This window comes from Sebastes fasciatus, chromosome 18, assembly GCF_043250625.1.
Source record: "Sebastes fasciatus isolate fSebFas1 chromosome 18, fSebFas1.pri, whole genome shotgun sequence".
NCBI lineage: Eukaryota > Metazoa > Chordata > Actinopteri > Perciformes > Sebastidae > Sebastes > Sebastes fasciatus.
The window spans coordinates 21,818,078-21,839,520 of record NC_133812.1 but is presented as its reverse complement, the minus strand read 5'-3'; the positions used below and the strand labels follow the sequence as shown (position 1 = coordinate 21,839,520).

The 21,443-nt window shown below is 38.1% G+C and overlaps 1 protein-coding gene and 1 non-coding gene across 2 annotated transcripts; both read left to right on the top strand.

Moving 5' to 3' along the window:
- Positions 1-891: 891 nt before the first annotated feature.
- tmem214 (transmembrane protein 214) lies at positions 892-16,022 on the top strand. Its single transcript, XM_074614932.1, has 17 exons — positions 892-1,216; positions 8,277-8,470; positions 8,985-9,135; positions 9,273-9,407; positions 9,830-9,912; positions 10,082-10,187; positions 11,113-11,194; positions 11,653-11,754; positions 12,332-12,473; positions 12,638-12,729; positions 12,917-12,965; positions 13,113-13,220; positions 13,364-13,481; positions 13,600-13,696; positions 13,895-14,063; positions 14,249-14,400; positions 14,734-16,022. The coding sequence occupies exons 1-17, from the start codon at positions 1,042-1,044 to the stop codon at positions 14,858-14,860; spliced, it is 2,082 nt and encodes a 693-aa protein (XP_074471033.1). The 5' UTR covers positions 892-1,041; the 3' UTR covers positions 14,861-16,022.
- A 930-nt stretch (positions 16,023-16,952) lies between these two features.
- trnay-gua (transfer RNA tyrosine (anticodon GUA)) lies at positions 16,953-17,040 on the top strand. Its single transcript is given in 2 exon segments — positions 16,953-16,989; positions 17,005-17,040. It is a non-coding gene; the product is annotated as a tRNA-Tyr (tRNA).
- The last annotated feature ends 4,403 nt before the right edge of the window (positions 17,041-21,443 follow it).

The window sequence follows — 21,443 nt, the reverse complement described above, 5'->3', positions numbered from 1 at the left end:
CACCGTATGTTCCCCAAACGGCAGCCAGACAGAAAACTGTAGCTGGCCCCAAATGGTTTAACTGGACCTGGCACTCATCAAAGACGGAGAGAGCTGACAGGAAGGAGGTTCAAAACTCCCACTATAACCTGCTCTCCATCATCTACTGTTTTGTGTTATCCTGTTCACACCTCAGCTCCAGATTATATCAAGAAATAGATTTCACAGGAAGATGGAAACAGTTTTTTTTATTGAATTTTACATATAAACATATATACACATACAGACAGACTAACAATATTAATAATTAAATTATACAATGAAATGTTTAGTCAGAATTTCAAAGAAAGAGAGACATGACACTTCATGTATTTCACAAATCTAACAAAGAAAACAGAAAATAAAAGATAAGACAAAATAAATAAATACCTCAAAGAAGAAGAAAAAAAACACTACAACACAACAATTTCAAGATATTTGTTGATAAAAAATAATGTCGACGTGTATGGACTTGAAAGTAAAGTTTGTTAATATTTGTTGATATTATTGCTATTTTTTTATGTGTGTTTTTTTGTTTTGTTTTTTTAACTCTATTCTTTCTTTTTATTATTATTATTATTACTATTATTATAATTTTTCTTAATTTTATTTCAATTTTGAATGTTGAAGTTGTTTTCTCTAGTGTACCTAATGAGTTTGTCTATAAGCTCAACTACTTAAAAACTGTAAAACTGTAAATTGCATGTATGAAAACAACCTTGAAAAAAGGGGAAAATATAAAATACTATAAAAAGTATATATATATATATACATATATATATATATAAAAAAGATATTTGTTGATAAAAAATGTCGACGTGTATAAACATGAAAGTAACGGTCCTCAAACGCATCACTCTGACGTCACGCTGACAGAAAGACACGTTGCACGCAGACAGTTAAATGATCGGAGCCGCTGAGTCGAGTTGAGTCGGTCTGTTTCATTCAACCAGGGAGGACAGAAGGAAGTTACCCAGACCTTAAATAAAATAACACCACTATCTGGAACCACAGAGACACATAATGGCTTCTAATAATGTCTCGGCCGGTAAATGGGAGGTGGTGAAGAAAGGTAAGAAGGGCAGCAGCAGCTCCGGAGGACCAGCAGCAGCAGGAGGAGGAAACAAGAACCAGACCGAGAGGAAGACCAGCAGCGGGGCGAGGAAAGCTCTGGTCGAGTCCAACCAGACATCCAGACGTGAGTACCTCTCTGCTGAAGCTCACACGAAGAGCAGCTCCGTGTGTGTGTCTGTCTAAACGAGCTAAACGACCTCTTAGTTCACTTCTAGCTGTCTTAACGGTCAGCTAGCACTGGATGACAGCCACTAGCATGCTAAGCTAACTAGCTACTAGCTTAGCATGCTATCATCTTCATTTGACATTTATTGGTGTTTTACCAGTTCACATGAGTGGCTATACTTTGTTCTTCTCTGCTGACACATTAATTTATTAAAACAAATAACAGCTAACTATTGTTATTCTGGTCCTCCTGCCACATGCACATCTCTAGCGAGCTAAGCTTGAGCTCACTTAGCCTGCTAGCAATGTGTCAACAAAGGCAACGTCATCACTTGAGGAGCTGCATTTTATATATGAAAGTTGCTGTATAAATACAGTTTGTTATTATTATTATTATAAACTGAAAGATTACAGCTGTAAAATGCAACATACTCATTAATGCAGCAGTAATATTAATCTATAAAACATCATAGTAAAACACTGACAGGGGATTTTTTTTTTACTGCAGAATGAGTACTTTCACTTTTGATTCTTTGATACTAGTGAATTTTACTATTACATTATTACAGCTGAGTACAAATATATAATATCATGTGCAATACTACTTTTTACATTCTCATGTGCAATATTACTTATTTTTCTGTTTGTTAGCTTACTTTACCTTTTTTATTTTACTTATCCTATCTTATTTACTCATTTTACTAAATGTATCTTAATTAATTGTTATTCTATTAGGCAATGGTGCTAGAAATAGCACTTTTTTATTTTATACACTTTTTTTATACACTTGAACTTGTAATTTTATTGTATTTTTGAGCAATCTCTGGCTCAAGAATTTCCTTCAGGATTAATAAAGTTCTATTTTATCTTATCTTATTTTATAAGATTATACATTATACTTATAATAAGAATATTACATATGAGGGCAGGACTTTTATTTGTAGTTAAGTATTTTCAAAGTGTGGTATTAGTAGGCCATTTTTACTTAGGTAAAGCATCTGAATACTTCTTTCTGCCCATCCAGGGTCTGAAATTAACCTTTTTCCTCACATGCCACTGTGGCAGGTCACTGAACATTTCTACCAGACACTAATTTTTTTTGTCTGCCACATGTGTTAACAGCATGTGTGACCCTTTTTTTTTCTTCTTTCTGCTGCTGTTGTTAAACTTAGTTTAATAGTATAACGTTAAGCTAATTAATTAGGCCTAAGCTTATTTCCACTTAGCCTAGTACAGTGACAGCTGTCACTGTGCTGAGTGATCAATTATCAATGTGGTGACTGTAATCCCGTGTATCCCCCCTTTTACATGATTTAGTAAAGGATAAGGCTGGCAATATGTTATATTTTTTCCAGTTATCAACAAACCAAACATTTAATTGATCATACTAACAAGTAACTGTGTAACTACTGATATAATTTAGTCCTCATTGTTGTCCAAAAACTATTAAAAACATATTTGCCACACGTTGCACTGGGAGACGTGGTACTTATATATATATATATATATATATATATATATATATATATATATATATATATATATATATATATATATATATATATATATATATATATATATATATATATATATATAGGCCCATAAAGATTAGTGCACTAACTGTGTATTAATTTGCTATTGAGAATAGTCCCCAACAAAGTTCCCTGTTTACTCCTGTTTGAGTAGTATTTGCTAAAAGTCTAGACTAACCATCATTAGCTGTTTTAAGAAAATTATTTAGCCTTTAAAATATATATTTTGCTAGTTACTCTTTTTTTTTAAGCTTTAGGTCTGGAATCAATGAGCTTGGGGCTGAGTGACACAGACAGTGTTGGAAAGTAGGACTGCAACTAACGATTATTTTCATTGTTGATTAATCTGTTGATTATTTTCTTGATTAATCGATTCGTTGTTTGGTCTATAAAATGATAGAAAATGGTGAAAAATGTCGATCAGTGTTTCCCAAAACCCAAGATGACGTCCTCAAATGTCTTATTTTGTCCACAACTCAAAGATATTCAATTTACAGTCATAGAGGAGTAAAGAAACCAGAAAATATTTATATTTAAGAAGCTGGAATCGGATAAATTGACTTTATTTTTTCTTAAAAAAATATGACTCAAACCGACTAATCAATTATCAAAATAATTGATAAATTTAATAGTTGACAACTAATCGATTATCTTTGCAGTAGCACCATTGGAAAGTATTAAGAGTTTAAGAGCACTGCAGGTTTTCTTGACGATAATATATATATTAATATATATATATATTTATATATCTATATAATAAGGCCAGTCTTATCCTTTGAGGAATTAAGAGTGGACAATATAATTATCTATACCCTAACTGAAGTTTTTCATTGTTATATTATTGGTTAGATGATGGCAATGCGCATAAATTTGCGGGATTCTTTTTTTTTTTCACACATTAATAATTAATAGTTTGGTTTTCACCTGTAGATCAAAGTGGAACTACAAAAATCTGCACAGTCCTCTGACAGGTCTAGAGCAGGGATCAAGGTTTGATTACCTACTGGGTAAAGTGGGCGACTGACCTGTAGTCCCAGAACTCCAGGGGCCCCAAAAAGCCCCAGGTTTACTGTGTGTAAATCAATTTGAGCCAATTTACCTCCACAAACAAAGCACAATGTCAGCTGATGATAGGCGTGAGGATCAACTGAAAGGTGTGTCATGGATTATTACCTGATTTTAACTCCCTGTCTTGAAGACTGGAGCCTGTGTTAAAATCTAGTTTCACTTCATTATAAGTTTTGTGCTCCCATTCCTGAATTAATTTGTGTTTAATCAAATAACTATACAGCAAACCTGGGTCCAGGTAGTGTTGAGGGCTAATCTACAAAACCCCCAGCAGGTTAATCTGCCCGTGGAAAACAGTAACCATATTAACAGTTTACTGTGTGATGATTCCTCATTGGCCCAACTGAGTAGAACATAATTACAAACCTTTGATGGATTGTTTGTTTTTATATTCAGCATACATTACATTCAGTAAACCTGGCAACAACAACAAACCGTCAACTACCGCACCCTCTCACAACGACTTCAGATCTCACTTTGCCAGCACCAGTTTTATCAGCGAATCAGCCGGTCCAAAGTCTGTCTGATCACAGTGACCGTGGCTGTGTCAGTCTGAAGGTGGAGGAGGTGAAGGCTAAAGGTTTTGTCTAAAAGAAATAGGGATGGGAATTGACAAGATTTTATTGATACCAATGCCAATATTGATTCTTCTTGTCGGTCCGATTCTTATGTTATTATTATTATTATTAAATCTCAGTTCATTCCCATGAAGGCCTCCAACAACCATGAGATTGTTATTGTTGAGTTTGTGGTTTTAGCACAAAAATGTCAGCTTGAGGCTTTTGTATCTGTTAGAGCAGGCTCCCGAATCTTTTGTGGGCGGTGTCTTCAGAAGTAAACACAAGAACGAAAAATGTTAGAAATAAAACGCCTGATTTTACTTGACCTATTATTTGTCATTGAGCCAAGATATTTTTTCTTAAATCCCTTTATGTGTGATTGCATGTTACATACGTACCTTCACCTTGAGAAGGTCATGTTTATTTAACTTAATTTCACATTACATGTCTGGACAAGTTATAGGAGATCTGATCAGCGCGTACATCAAATCCAACATGTTATTTGACTGATTTTCATGCCGCATACTTTGAGGGCTACCTTAATCTAAGGAGGGTAATAAAAAAAAAAACAGACGTCATACCAGCTGTTATTGGCTTAGCTTTGTAAAATAGTCCTGTTTCTTCCACTCAGTTTATTTTATGGCCTCTCTCCACTTGATAGAAATTGTAAACTCAAATCTGACTTACACTAATGATCTCTGTAGAACAGGTTGGCATTAATCAGTTTTTCAGCTCTCTCCTTAAATTACAGCATAATCTTTTACGACACAATTCATATGTGTCTTAAATAATCCCAGACAAAGAACTGTGATCAGATAAGCAAGACGTGCCTCGCTGCAGTCTGTTCTGTGTTGTTGTGAAGTGTCTGAACGAGGTTGCTCTGTATCTATATGTGAAGCATCCAGTCAGCTATTCTTCTGCTGGTGTGAGAATCCATTCCCAGTCCACCCACCCTGTGAGAGGTGCCTTGTTGGGTACATGTACTCAGATTACACCCCACCAGACCACTAAGACCCTCTGCCGACAGACGCCAGGGCTGGAAAACATTTTTTGAGCAATGTTAGGACATACAGTAGTGCCAAGATTATGTAGGTTTTCGTTCCAACCTATGACTACACTTTGTGACATAGATAGTTTTATTCAAAGACTGTAGATAATATACTTAAATCCTTCAAGGTTTTCACTGACATTTGAGGACGTCATTGCGGGCTTTGAGAAAATAATCAACAGATTAATCGACAATGGAAATAATCATTAGTTGCAGCCCTAATTCAAAGACCGTATATATATTTTGTGTTAAAGTCATTCAATGTTTTCACTGAGACAGTAGGTAGGATAGAATATGAATAACAACCTCCACAAGGTCACAAGACTCATATTTTTTAAATTAATATTCACACAGTGTAACGTCTGCTTCCCAGCAGCTACCAAAACACTAACAAAGGTTACATGTTCCCTGTGAATGGATAATAAAACAGTGCAGTGTTTTATTTCAGAGTAAGAATCAGAAGAAGAGCCCAAACAGAATAAAGATGCATCATAATTCAATCAGAATAATTGGGCCAAGTTTGGTCAGGTTTTGACTTCTCTAGGGCTGCAACTAACGATTATTTCCATTAACGATTAATCTGCAGACTTTTCTGGAGTAACCAAAAAAAATATTGAATTATATGAAATTGTAAAAAATGTCCATCCCAATTTCTCAAAGTCCAAGGTGATGTCTTTCAATGTCTTGTTTTGTCAGTCCAAAACCCAAAGATATTCAGTTTAATATGATATAAAACATTAAAAAGCAGGAAATCTCCACATTTGACCGGCTGAAAACAGCAATTTCAATTTTTTTTTTAATAAATGATTGTCAAAATAGTTGGCGAATATTTTTCTGTAGATCAACTAATCGAATAGTTAATCGTTGCAGCTCTACACTCCTCCATATTGCGTTCTATTGTTTTTTTTAATTTATTTCTAAACTCCTCCTTTGCATGCTTATCTTAACTAACTCCAACACGTTCAACGCACCTTTTTGTCTTGTGGTGTTTGACATTTACAAGAACTGGTGGCAAATCTCCAGGTGGTTGGAGTATTATGGTTCTTCTTCTTTAATTTAGTGATGTTGTTGACTAGATTCTTGGAAACTCAGTGTTGGCAGTTACTGCAAGTGGCTCACTTTGATCTGTTTAATTACTGCAGGAGTACTGCCATCGGTTTCTTCCTTAGAAAGTACCGTAGTAAACAAATCTTGATGCCAAGTGCTTGACACGGGTGAGTTTGGTACACCGTCGTTGTGATTACTCACTGCGGACTGGAGCATGTCAAAACTGGAAACCTTATCTGATTTTGTGTCGCGCTCATAGATGTACTTTCATGGGAATTGTCAACACATTGATTCCATGAAAAAATAAATTTCAAGCTCAAACCCTTTTAGTTCAGGGAAGTGAAGAATAGTCCTGACTGACCAACATTTGAACAGGGAACTGAATCCAGTATGTGATGAAACGAGTCCCGTGTCTGCGTCACAGCCCTGTGTTGTACCGACACACACTCAGACCAGATATAGATTTAGGTTTGTCAGCAACATGTACAGCTGAATGACCAGTGAACAACTGGTGACCTCTGTCAGCACAGAGACTCCAGTTTGTGGGTGGGTCTGACAGGGAGTCTTGTGTGCAGTTTAGGGCTGTCCTCGACCAAAGAAATGTAGTCCTAGTCGACTAACACTCATACGATTTTGACGACCAATTGATTAGAGTTTCTCCACAAAGAATCACACAAAAGCGCCACTGTAAAGGACCAGTGTGTAACAATTAGGAGGGTATATTGGCAGATATGGATGTTGTAAGTATGTTTTCTTTAGTGTATAATCACCTGATAATAAGAATCTTTGTGTTTTTGTTACCTTAGAATAACCACATGGTAAAGCCTATAGTATACTCCTGTGTGAATTTAATACTTGACAAATGAAAAGTATTGAATATTTTCTCATTTTAAGAACTTGAGTGCAAAATAAACATAACATTTTTAAGTGAAGTTATAGAGAAAAAGAAATGTAGGCCTAGCCTATATTGTGCTGTCTGAAATACTCACTAGAGTACAAAATGTATATCAATCCGCGTGTGAAAATAGTCCCCAACAAATGCACTATTTCCTCCTGTTTGAGGAAATATGTAATCAAAAAAAGGAACTATATATTTGTGACCTGTTCGTAAAGATTTAGGAAAGAATGAGCTTTGGTCTGAGAGCTACAGACGAGAAAGGGAAGTCAGAAATGGACTAACACATTGTTGAGTTTAGTCTTTTCATGAGATTTGTTGACAATAAATGAAATATAGAATGATACCAGCCGTATCCTTTCAGAGGCTTTTACATCTTTGGAATAAAAAATAAAACTTCTGGGGAATACCGGATACTTATTATACCGGATACCTAAAATATCTGTTCTTTGCTACCACAGGACACAAAGTATACTGGTGTTGGCCTTCAAAGATTAAAACTGGTCAAGCTCTAATGAGAACTAAGTGGACACAGTTTGTTTACAAATGGGATCTTAGCGAGTAACACGCAGCTTGAAATGCTGCTGGTGCTTAACTCTGTTCCTTTGTGGATTGTAATGAGTGTTGCATGAATATTGTCTGGGATAATAGCGGCCTATTATGCAAGCCATAGAGGGAGGGAGGAGGCACTGAATGAGAGGGGAGGGGAATGCCGTGGTTTCATGGATTAACTTATTCAGGACACAGGGTGGATATTAGAAAGTGTCATAGAAGTTTGATAAGAGGCTGCATTCAAAAAAGAAAAAAGTGTAGATGCTCATATCTGCACAGAGGCGTGTCTTAACCTCGGCTGCCTTGTTTCTTTTCAGCGCCCATAGTGATGTCAGAGACTCTGTACGACAACTTTGAGAAGATGGGAAAGAAGCAGAACAAGGAGCAGGTTCCCCCGCCAGCCGAGCCCGAAAATAAGAAGCCCTCATCAAGTAAACCATCCAAGAAATCACACTCCAGCAGCCCAGTCGCCCCCGTTACTCACAAGACCCTCGAGGAAGCCTTCAAAACTGTGAGTAATGCACTTTCTCTTATCTTATCAGGCCTTTTTCAAAACGTCCTGGTTGTTAGACGTTGACATTTGTTTACAATATAAATGCTTGTATCAAAAGCTTAAGGCTCAACATTTTTATTAAGAGAAACAATTATTTAACTATTTTGAGGAATTTGTGAGTGCTTTTTGCCCTAAAACACAAATAATCTGCAGATTAATCGATAATATAAATAATTATCAGTTGCAGCCCTAGTTTGTTGCTAACATTTAAGATTAAAACTGATAATTTATTATCCTCAATATTGGTGTGAGAACTTGGCTGATCTTTGTCAGTGACTGAAAAGAAAAATAAATGTAATCAGCTTTTAAAAGCTATAAATATCTTCAAACAAACACACCGAAACAACGCTGCACTGTGGCATCTTCCAAGCCAACTATCACATGCTGTAACACGATCTCCTCTTTACATAATGGAGGTGTTGTTTCTGAATGTACATGCTATAAAGTTTTCTCTATCTTGTTCCCTGTTTAGTTGGATGTCGGGGACCTGAAGCAGCAGCTGGCCCGCAGTCAGACCTTGTTCCCAGAAAACCCATCAGTGTGGGTCAAAGACCTGGCGGGATACCTCAACCTCAATCTGACAGCGCAGGAGAGCGAGCCCACACTCAGCAGCTATGCTCACGGTCGGTCAAACTCAGACTTCATTTCATTTTATGTGTAAAGGAAACAAACTGTCTGGTATTAAAAGTTTCTGTAGGACACTGACCCAATAATCAGAAGACTTATTTCATGTCCACTGTTTCTGTCTTTTTGTCCCCAGACTACCCATACTGCCTTTCAGGAAAAGAGCTGAAGGCTGTGATTAAAGGCCTCATCGGGCGCTGCAGCGACATTCTGCCAGATTTCTTCGACCACTGTGTTTATACGATGCTCAGGGAGCTGGACAGACAGACAGGTAGGTGTAACGGAGGGTTGGAAGTGGAGCGAGACATAAATGATGCAGTAATGAGATGCAACATCTCTCTTCTCTGCTGTTACCGGCGTTTCCCACCTATCTTTACTGTTGTTTCCAGTGTAGGTACTTTGTGAAATTTACACTCAAGTCACCTGGCTCACTTCTGAAATTCATTGTGGTAATGCATCATGGAGTGACATATGGAAGAAAACTTTGTTTTCATAACAAGACAGTGGAGAAACAAACATTAACTGTAGATGCTGTTCTGTGCATTGAAATCAGGGTTAAGTTGGCAGCTATTTTAGATTTAGTCTTAGTTTTAAGACCAAAATGCCTTTTACTTTTAGTCACATTTTAGTCATTTTTATCCTTCATAGATTTAGTCCAGAACAGACACAAACAGCTTCTTTCTCTGTTTCCAGGAGAACCTCTGCATGGCTACAGAGTTTGCATCCAGGCAATCCTGCAGGACAAACCCAGGATAGCCACCATAAACCTGCCAGAGGTGAGTGACTGTGTGTGTGTGTTTGTGTGTGTGTCCTTGAGTCCTGCAGATAACTGCTGCCTTGCCCTTGTCTGCTCTGAATGTAATCTAATTAAGTAACAATACAAGTTTTGCAACCTTGCAATAATATGTTGTAATACCCTCCCTTCCTCCTGTCCTTCCTCTCTAGTATTTGGAGTTACTGCGATCTGTTCAGAATCGTCCTGTGAAGTGTTTGACCATCATGTGGGCTCTTGGCCAAGCCGGGTTTTATGACCTCAGCCAGGGATTAAGAGGTAACAGACAGTCAAACACACGAAGCACACACACTCCTTTTAAACATGTAGACACAGTATTTTATCATCCTTTGCACTGTGTCCCACTCTGTCTCCCCTTTCTCCCACTTTCCCAACAACATGTGCTGACATAAATTCTGGGTTAGGGGTTAATGAAGCAACAGTTGCATATTAGAGTCACTAACAGCCATCTGTGAGCTTAAACACATGATAACTTCAAAACCTCATCTGCTGCTCCAGGTCTGCCGCCTGGTGTTTGGTGAAGCTGTGGGGTGGGTGTTAGCATGTGGGCAGGAGGAGGACGAATGTTCTTGGAAGATTACATAACAAGCTTCTTCTGCAAAATAAGGTTATTGAGCAGCATTTGACTCGCCCCAAGGCAAAGGAAAGAAACAAGTTGACTCATTCTGAGGCAGTTTACAAAACTACAAGTGCAAAATGTCCTGCGTATTATCTCTCAAATGGGATTGAAAACCCCGTTAGGAAATCTAATCTTGTTTAAAAAGCAATCAAGAGTTTCCTGTCTGAGCCCCAGACTTTGATGTGATTAGATTTGGCAAGATATTGACCTGATATTGAAATATTTCCAGTGCCATATGCGATAGAAGTGGCACAAAATTATATCTAAAATGGCAACAGTGAATGTCACAAGAACAAAATAACATCTGAGTGCATTTAATGTCACAGACTTATGATATATAACAGTGAAGTATCTTTGTTTTCCTTTGTTAATACACAGAAGAAATGCCTCCAGATCATGTTACTTAAGTAATGATTAAGCATGAAAGAATAAAAGTCATGTTTAGCTCTGGGCTTCTTTTTTTTTTTTTTTAAATTGAAAGCTGAAAAGGCCGACTGTTCACACGTTTCATGCCAGAAGTAAAAGTTCCTATGATGTGAATCAAGTTCTTTATTTGTGTTTCAGTGTGGCTGGGTATCATGCTTCCTGTGCTGGGAGTGAAGTCCTTGTCTTCATACGCCATCGCATATCTGGAGAGACTCCTCCTGTAAGTCTCTCTGAGAAACATGTGGCTCATTCTATTTTTGTGTTTTCTTTAGATGATGTAAAATACAACCAAAACTTTCTTTTTTCTTTTCATTATTACCTATCTAAGATATTCATGTGAAGTGTGACAACCAAATATTGTCTCTCTTGGGTAAAATATCACTTGGTAAATATTATTACATATCCGTGATCTTGCCTTTCTTTTGAATTAATTGTGTGTAATTAACTGGTATTTTTCAACGTGGACCCTATTTTTCCATGTTTTTGTGTCTAACTTAAATTTGTTGTCCCTATTAGTCACTTAGACACAACAACATGAAAAAATAGGGTCACGGTTGAAAAATACCAAAGTTACCCTTTCACAGTTAATGTTTATTTAATGAAGGACGTCGTGTTTTTAATGTCTGACTTAGTTAAACCTTGACTCCTAAATTTGTGCTTCATGTTTCTTGTTTCCAGACTGCATGCAAACCTGACAAAGGGATTTGGCATCATGGGTCCTAAAGAGTTCTTTCCTTTACTGGATTTCGCCTTCATGCCCAAGAACGCCCTGTCATCAGGGTACGTGTAACATAATGCAAACACTCAACCCCAGTCATGTCATGTTGTCATGATTTCATTGTCCCATGTGCACAGCATAGATACGCAGTGTAGGAGGATGTGGGTGTAGAGAACGGATGGTTGTGCATGCTTAACCCAAAATTATACTCAATCAAACAACCACAAGTCGTGACTTTGGGAAGAGAAGAGCAGAGTGACTGTGGTTGATTTGCATATTCACTGAAGCCATTTAAGAAGATTATTGGGAATTTCATCTCTCTTTTAGTGGAACATTTTGAATATGAGGGTTTTTGTTTTTATCCTCTGGTCACATGGCCCATCGGGCATTTCTTCCAACAGTTTCCACCTGTAAAATTACCAGTCTTCTGTAAAACATGGATAACAGCTGACAGCATTCACAAAAGGCAATTGTTACGAAATATGTGATTTTCTTTATTATTGTTTTCATTAGTAAAGGCACATGTATATTTAAACACTGACAACAGCTTAGTGTGGCTTTGAGTGTTTTTCTTTTACCTCCCAGTGACTGTTTACTTTATAAAAACTAATAAAGTAACACGTTTGTGTTTGTGTTCAGTCTGCAGGACCAGCTGAGGCGTCTGTACCCTCGACTGAAGGTCCTCGCATTTGGAGCCAAACCTGAGAGCACATTACACACATACCTGCCATCATTTCTGTCCAGAGCCACACCGCACTGTCCAGACGACATGAAGAGAGAGGTAAGACCCTCCTGGTCTGCTTTAATAGAATTTGATTGTAAAAAAAAAATTTTGGTTATCTAAAATGTCAACAGAAAACAGTTTAGTGTCCATCATGAATTAAAGAGCAATAAAATAGCTGAAAAATTGAGTTTTTCTTCTTCTCTCTCTCGTGTTTTCTGCAGCTGCTCAGCAGTATGACGGAGTGTTTGTGTGTGGATGTCCAGAGTCTAGGAGTGTGGAGGCAGCTCTATACCAAACACTTACCCCAGTCCAGGTGAGTTATATGATTTTTCTTTCTTTTAAAATGTGAAAAGTAGAAAGGAAACATCCAGTTTGTGACGTTCTGTGGCAAAAGCATGTCACAAGCACATTTTCACAGAAATTAATGAAAAAAATTCTGGATTTCAGCCATTTATATTCTGATAGATCGAGCTGTCGTTCTTCTCTCTTCTCTTCTCCAGTCTGCTGTTGAACCATTTATTTAAGTCCTGGAATATCCTGCCACCAAAGGTACGACTCCTGCCACCAGGTCTGATGGTTCAGAAACCAGATTAATGAGAGCATCAGGGCATGTTTACACTCAGAGAGCAACGGCTTCATTAATAAATTTAAACTGAGTCTCGTGTTTAACAGTCGTGATTTATATTCCATCTTTAGCTCCGGAAGAACCTTGAAGAAACAATCCAGTCTTTCAAAGTGACCAATGAGGAGATGAAAGACACCGTGGAAACTCAGGAGCTTCAGGACTGCAATAACCTGTGTCAGGTGAGACAAAGATCACTGTAGAAGCCTCTAGAATATATACTATGAATGTACTGAACACTTAGATTGTCAAACACAAAAAACATAGAAGTTTGGATTTTTGTGTCAGTAAAGTTTTTACTCAGTGTTTCTTCTTCTGTCTCCAGAATCTGCAGGTAAAGATGCGTGGTCGTGGGTTCCCCTGGTCCAAACTGCTCATGGTTCTGCTCGTGTTCGCCGCCGGCTTCATCGCACATGACATCAGATCTCAAGGCTCCTTCGCAGGTCCGTCTGAGTCCGGTTAACCCATCATAATCACTAGTCTTAATTTTTATATCAGAATGTGTGCAAGGCTGTTTCCATTGACGTTTGAGGTCTTAACAAAGTGTGTTGTGTGTTTCAGACTCCACCACAGCCTTGTATCTGCGCAACTCAGGGGTCACCGCCGTATCTCAGCAGGCCTGGAGCAAAATAAAGGTCTACTCTACACAGGGTTTCAGGTACGACCTCACAATTTGTTTCTGTTTTTGTCTAAAGTTTGTCCACGTCTTATGCAAGTCTGCTAATCCTGTAACAGACTTGTGTTGTGTTGTTGTGATGTTGTTTCTACCCGCTCTTTAAACTCGCTGGATGATTAATTATGCGAATAAGTAATTTAACTTGTGTTTTTATGTTGTGTTTTTTTGTATCCTCTGTAGCTGGTTGGAGACAAACACTCCTCATTACTACTCTGAGTGTGCGCGGGTTCTGGGGCCACTAATGGAACAAGGTTTGGAAAAGACGAAAACAGCCGCCATCTTCATCTCTGAAAACACCACGCAGTTTATCCTCTGGGTCAAAGAAAAGACGCCGCAGGCCATAGAATGGGTAAGGCTGTGTAAATGAATGAATAAGTGGCTCTAAAACTCCCTGATGTTCACCTCATTTCCATTTACCTCCACTACAGTTTTAATGACAAAGATTAGATGTGTTTTCTGTTGAAGCTAACAAGATGAAACCGTCGTATTATATGTCATTAACTAAGTGTCTTACCTCTGTGTGTCTTTGCCCAGGTGAACACCAACACGCCCGACAGTGTGTTCCAGGTGTTGGCGTATTTAAAGGAGCTGCTCCTCTCCCTCCATCACAACTACATCCTGCCAGCGCTGGCGTACATTTCTGAACTGCTACAACGAGCGTGGGCCAACCTACAGGACTCCTGCAAGTCAGTACTTTGAAGCATCCTTTAAACATTTGTTTTGTATCCATATTTCTCTGAATGTGAGCTGGTTTCATCTGGCGTTGAGAAAAGTGTCAGGAGCCGGTAGCTGTAGTTGTTCATAAATTCAAATTTAGCATAATGTTAAGTGTAATGTAGTGTAGTGTTGGTGGAGATTTATGTCTATGTTTACACACAAACACAGTAGTGGATTTATGAATAGCTCGTGCATCCCGATCCTGGTATCCAAATCATAAAGCTGCATTTAATAATATTATTTTTACCAGTAAGTTGAAGAGCAAACCCTCAAAAACATTATTTTCTTCTGTTTCCCTGCAGCGGCAAGGTGTCTGTATCGTGTCTGCAAGGCCACGCTGTGTCCTTCACCAACTCAACGTGGCAGCTGCTCCAACACACGACGTCTGCCATCAAAACGTGGGCTCAGGAGCTGCTGACACGAGTGTGATGACATCACAGATGCTGAATAATTAACACACACACACATAATATATACACACATGAAGTTATATACACACACGCACAGACACGCTGACCCAATCTGAGGCTGCCTTTCAGTGCGTCGGCTCCCGTCTCAAGCCGTGATTGGACGCTGTGGGGTCAGACAAACAAACTCTCACTCAAAAGGACCCCTTCGATCTCTTCTATCTCTTGTTTTGGCTACATTTTTAAAAATCAGTTTGCTGTTGTATAGATGTTTTTTTCTACCAATCTTTTTGTCACTGCTGGACGCAGAGGTCGTATCTCTCTCTCTCTCTCTCTCTCTCTCTCTCTCTCTATATCTCTCTTTCTCTTTCTCTCCCTGAGTTTTCTACTGCAAATTTCAGCTGTTGGTTTAACCTTTGGGTTAAACAGATTGTGTAATTTATAGAAAAATGTAGGTTTGTAGATGATTTATAAACCATTTTTATTTAAAGATATATATATATATAAAAAAAAAGTGTTATGTGAAAACTTGGTAAAGGGCAGGGAACAGACCAAAAACGATATTCCAGACTTCTCTAAGCCACTGAAGACCTCATTAGCTGACTTCTGAGCGCCACTTCATCTCCGGATCAGATGCGGTATGTTCGTGTGTGTCAGGCTCAGTAAAAAGCCTTCATCAAACCTGAGAATCTGTCCAGTGGGCAGCTCACAGTGTAACGCCTTCAACAGGAAAGATATCGTGGGTAAAAGGGTCAAAACTGCTGGTGAAACAAGTCTCTCATCAGTCACAAAAGGTCCAGAAGAAGAAGAAGAAATCTACCTGCTGTCTCGTTTTTGCTGCTTCGTCATCTGTCTGCTGTTTCTCGTGCTTTTTCATTTGCCATCAGTAGCTCAACACCGGAGCTGAAAGCAGTGTTCTCATTAGTGAAGGCTGATGATATTCTGTGTGTGTGTGTGTGCGTGTCTGTGTGGATCAACAAGCTTATTCTCAATAATGGGATCATGATTAACCCCCGTGCCAATGTCCTCCTGAATAACCCCCCCGCCCGTCTGGGCAAGGCAAACATTTCTGACCAGCTGATTCACTAACCCTTCCTTGTAAAACGAGATGTTATGATGGATATGGCAATGACTAATGTCTTACTTTGTAATGTAAATGATTTATAATAAAGAATTCAACCCCACCAGTTGGTTTATCTGTTTTTCTCAAGTCTCATTTAAATTGAACATTTTAGCATTTACAGCTCCATGACAACTCTGATGAAGAACATGTGGTATGATCAAAAGATCCAGAACAGCAACTAGATGGACCTTGGTGTTATTCTGCATCTTTATTTTTATGCTCATTATTGTTGACATAGATGCTTTTCCCCAACATATTATTAATGAAGAAATAAGTTTACATTTTGTTAAATTTCCCACAAATATCACAAATTACACCAAACACTGAGAAACATTTTTTCCCCCCAGGCCATCAGACTCTTAAACAGATAAATCATACAACACTCTCCCTCACAAAAAGTGCAATAAACAAGTGCAATACTTCAATCAATGCAATTTGTGCAATATGAAAAAATAAATAAATGCCTGTGCAATATTTTTATAGTATGCAACCTCTACTGCTATATATATATAATTATTATTATTATTTTGCCTCTATAGTTACCATATACCAAGTACTTCCTTTATTATTTGAATATTTAAAATAAAAATATTTATTATTATACTGCATACTATTTGTAAATATATTTTTATTTGTATTTTATTATTTTTTGCTACAATATAAACTAAGGCTGGTCCTGCAACATTAGCTAATTTCATGGCTCTAAATGTTTTAGTTTTATGACCTTTATTGTTGGTTTATATTGTAGTCACAAAGTGCATATTCCTATATACATTTCCAGAAACAAAAAGCCTGGGGATTGTGTTATTCCATCAACTGAGTTGATTTTGGGGTCTCTGTGTGTACAATGGAGCCGCCACATGTATAGGGGGCACCAGGCTGCACGGTGAACAAATAGCCTGGAACACCCACTGATACATTAATACATGTATTCACCTGGAATGAACGATGAGGAGACTTTTATTTGCATTTTATTGAAACTCCAGTATCCCCTTCGATAGCTCAGTTGGTAGAGCGGAGGACTGTAGAGTGTATACATGGAAATCCTTAGGTCGCTGGTTCAAATCCGGCTCGAAGGAGGTTACTTTTCAACTTTTTCTCTACCGAAAACGCTAGCTAGTTTAGCTGCTATGGTAACACCTGTACCCTGTTAGTTAGCTATCTTGAATACCTGTGCAAAGTTAGACGGTTTCAATGTTAATTAGAACCAAAGTACATTGAAGCTGATGTTTGTTGTAGTTTTCCTACAATTTCCCTTGCGTATATTTTGGTAAAATCATATAAGTTTGTGGTGGCTACAGTTCCTAATTCGACACAATTTGTCATAACACCGGACCACATGCTTCGATCCTGCGCTGATTCTTTACGTAAGGTGTTATCAATTAACAACATAAAACAATTTCCTGTAAACTTAAACTTATCTTTGACCTTCCAAAATCTGATTAATGATAATATACTGCTACATTACAGGTTCTCTGTACCTTTATTATGGTTAATAAGGCTTAATTGTTGGCTTTTTTGTGTTGTGGAGCGTAAACCCACCAGTGCGTCAAACCTTTACGCCAAATCTACGGTAAAAATTGACGTCAGGAAAGCAGTGCATCACGGGGGATTAGCTCAAATGGTAGAGCGCTCGCTTAGCATGCGAGAAGTAGCGGGATCGATGCCCGCATCCTCCAAATTATTATTTCTTCTTTTCGTTTGTGGATATAACAACCGTTTACAGTAAATGCTGCTAACAATGTGACATGAGAAAGAAGCAGTAGACGGAACTATCACAGCCGAGGACATAAAAAGGATAGCATAATGTTGCTAATTATGTTAACGTTATTATTGTTGGCTTGTACCGAAACTCTATGCCCAAAAGGGGCACACAAAGTGTCCGTCAGATATTTATATAATTATTGCACAGCATCATATAATTATTGCACAGAGTGATCAGCATATGATATTGCACATATCCGTAACAGCTTATTTACAGTGTTTACATTGCACAAAAGTGACACAAAAGTGACCAACGTGTTATTGCACATGTCCATAACAGTAGATTTACATTGCACGTGTTCAACTCAGACAGAGATGTCAGAGTTCAGGAGGTTTATGGCAGATTGGTAAAAAGCTGTTTATATCAACAACTAAAATAATCCATCTCCCAGACATGTCTTTTTCACTGTGCCTGACTTCTAAATGTGTCCTTACAATGGTGACACCTGCTGATCGATTACTGCCATTGGAAAACCACACATGTACTGTATGTTACCTGTGTAAAGACAGCGTTGGAGTTCAAATAGTGACGTCAGAAGAGCAGCGCATCATGGGGGATTAGCTCAAATGGTAGAGCGCTCGCTTAGCATGCGAGAAGTAGCGGGATCGATGCCCGCATCCTCCAATTTATTGTTTCTTATTTATCTCCAGTTATTTCTTGTTCAGGAGAAAGGATGTCACCCGCTCTGTACTGTTTTATTTTTTACCGTTACTCCATGGATGTGTAAAGATAACTACACCCACCTGACATCGCCTTTTTCCTGGTTTACAAGGCGTCGAGATGATTCGCCTCCACATGGTGAGTTTGTAGTTTATTCCTGTAATTTTGTAAAAGCAACGTTTAAACCGTTTTTTCGACCTCCATCACAACACGAATATGACTAAAATTGCACTTTAAGAAGACAACCCAACCCCCACTCTCTTAAACCGCCCAACATGGAGTTATAAGATGGTAAAAAAACAAGTTTGCCTCGGGCGAGTCAGCTGTAGCACCGTGAAAGCGAAACAGAAGTTCAATGCAGAAATTAGAAGTGTTCACCAACTGCAAAGTCTTTGTAAATAAAGTAAAAAAAACTTTAAATAGTGACGTCATGTCTTGCATTGCATAGAGTGGGTCTGCCGACGAATCAGCTTCCAGGATTTCCATTTTCTCTCGACAAATCATGTGGCGGCTTTCCATTTTCACTGCCGACGTCATCCATTTTCACCGCGGATACAGCCAATCGGAGCTCTGGATTCCATTTTCAGGCAACGAATCGTGTGGCTGATCTCCGCCACGTCATCCATTTTTGAATAGCCAATCACAGCCGTCCCAGCGGACGCGATGCGGAGGAGGGACTTTTGAACTATTCACCGCCGTCGTCGCAGAAACGCCTATTCAGTTAAAGACAGGTAAATGTCATTATTAACATTACGTAACATTGATATTGGGTTCTCTTAGACAATACGGATTAAACGTGTTTTAGCTTTCTGGCGTTTTTTAATGTGGGCTGATTAAGAGTCGCTGTGAAATCAATGAATAGGTTTGTAATGTTACTCTGTCTAAGCTAGCCTGGCTTTAATTATGTTAGCTAGACTTGGTGAATTAGTTACCAATCACTTTATCATCTGTTCAGAGCTCTAATTAGAGCTCTGATTATTATGCTGAGGCTACGTTACAGTTACAGTTACAGTTACATAGAGGTAACGTTACTCCTACTGTATGAGCTCCTCAGCGTTGTTAAACTAACACTACCACAGTCCCTTCTTTTAGCTCAGACAGGTGAGATAACTGTGGTGTTATATTAATGATTATATGATCATAAACGTTATGTTAATACTAAAGCTATATATACATATACAGTATGACTGCTGCTGTATTAGCTTCTTAACGTTGTGAAACAAAGTTTACTATCACAATCACTGTTTTTAGCTCAGACAGGTAACTGTCAGATAACTGCTGTGTTATATTAATGTTCATGATTAATGATTATATGATCATAAACGTTATATTAAATGTTCATACTAAAGTGATATAAACATGACTGTAGTTTGCAAGGTTTTTCAAGGTAAAAGAAACATAATTATCATGTATGTGAAATTGTTTCTACATATAAGTTTTATTTCAATGTCTGTTTTGACTTCTCCAGGCTGTCAGTCATCCTGTATCCTCTGCCCCAGAAGCTCAGCCTGCAGTCCAGTCTGAATCCTCACCTGGTGAGGTCTCAGGTGGCAGAAATACAGTTGGTAAGTAATGTTTACATAAACCTCACAACAAAGCAATAGTAACAGTTGGGTCGAATCTATTTAACATACAACAGACAGCATACGGACATTAAGACATTATATGTTACATGTAGTGTAATTTCACAGCAGTTTATCCTGTTTATTTGCTTACTGATGACAAATTGTATGTTTAGGGGACGGGCATGGTGTGCCAGGTATGGATCGGGTTGACAGCCTTGCAGAGCACCTGGTAGAACTGAGGACACAGACCTCCATGACTCTCAGCAACCAGCAGGTTAGTAATATCTGTAATTTGGAATACCATGCTTAGTCCAAAAAGAATAAGACAATGTTGTTGTTTTCATTTCATTAATTACTCACATAAGCCTGTTGTGTGAATAAATATTCAGTCTCTGTTGTTCTTTTCATGTTTCTTTATAAGGGAAGCACAATTGTGGCCCTGTAGCAAAACCTGCTGGACGTTGACAGAGGGCCCAGCAATCTACAGTGGGCTGGTCACTGCCAGAGGCCCCGCTGGAGTCTGAGCTGAAGGAGTTTCTGGTGAATCTGTGTGCTGTAAATCATTCTGTCTGATGTTGCAGGGAATCAGACCCAATGACAAACATTAAGAATAGTATTATCTTCTTCAAATTATTTGTTCTTGTTGTTTCACGTGTTCCAGGCCCAAAGACAATAAAGTTAAAGCTTTAATATCATTACTGTCTCAATTCATGTGTATTCCTATGGTTATTTTTGTAATTAATTACACACAGCAAGTCCATCCCAATATTGCTCAACTATTCTCCAGTACATTATGATTTATTCTACTAACATTTTGACCTATCTTGCCTAACAGTTCATTAATCAGTCATAAGGAGGATGTATGCAATAATATTAAGCGTCTTTGAGATTACTAAAAAGCGCTATATAAATCTAATATATTATTATTATTATAATAATGCAAAACATCATCATGGATGATGATAATGTTTTGTATATTTGTTATCTGTAGTAATCTACCAGTTATATGACTGTATAAGGAAACCTGAACGATTTTCAATATTAATGTATTAGTTGCAGTGCACAAGTCTTGCATTAAAATTATATCTTGAGTCAATTCAAGTTTACACGAGCAACACAAACTATTTTTTACTGCATATTATAAACTTCGACCCTGCCAGAGACGAGATTCGAACTGCCTCTCAAGTGGACATGTATTCTTCCCCCCGAAAAGCACAAAAAATAATGTTTTTATTCTTTAACAAAAATACTATGGTGTATAAAGACTTCAAAACACCATGTGGGTGAAAATAAGAGCTACAGAATTGTGTTTTCTTCTCTCTTTTTCTTTCTTTTCCTCCTCTTTTCCTCTCCCCCCTTTCCCACGTTTTTGGCCCGCCCATCCAGACAATCGTTCCCCAGCTTTAGCTCAAATGGTAGAGCGCTCGCTTAGCATGCGAGAAGTAGCGGGATCGATGCCCGCATCCTCCAAATTATTATTTCTTCTTTTCGT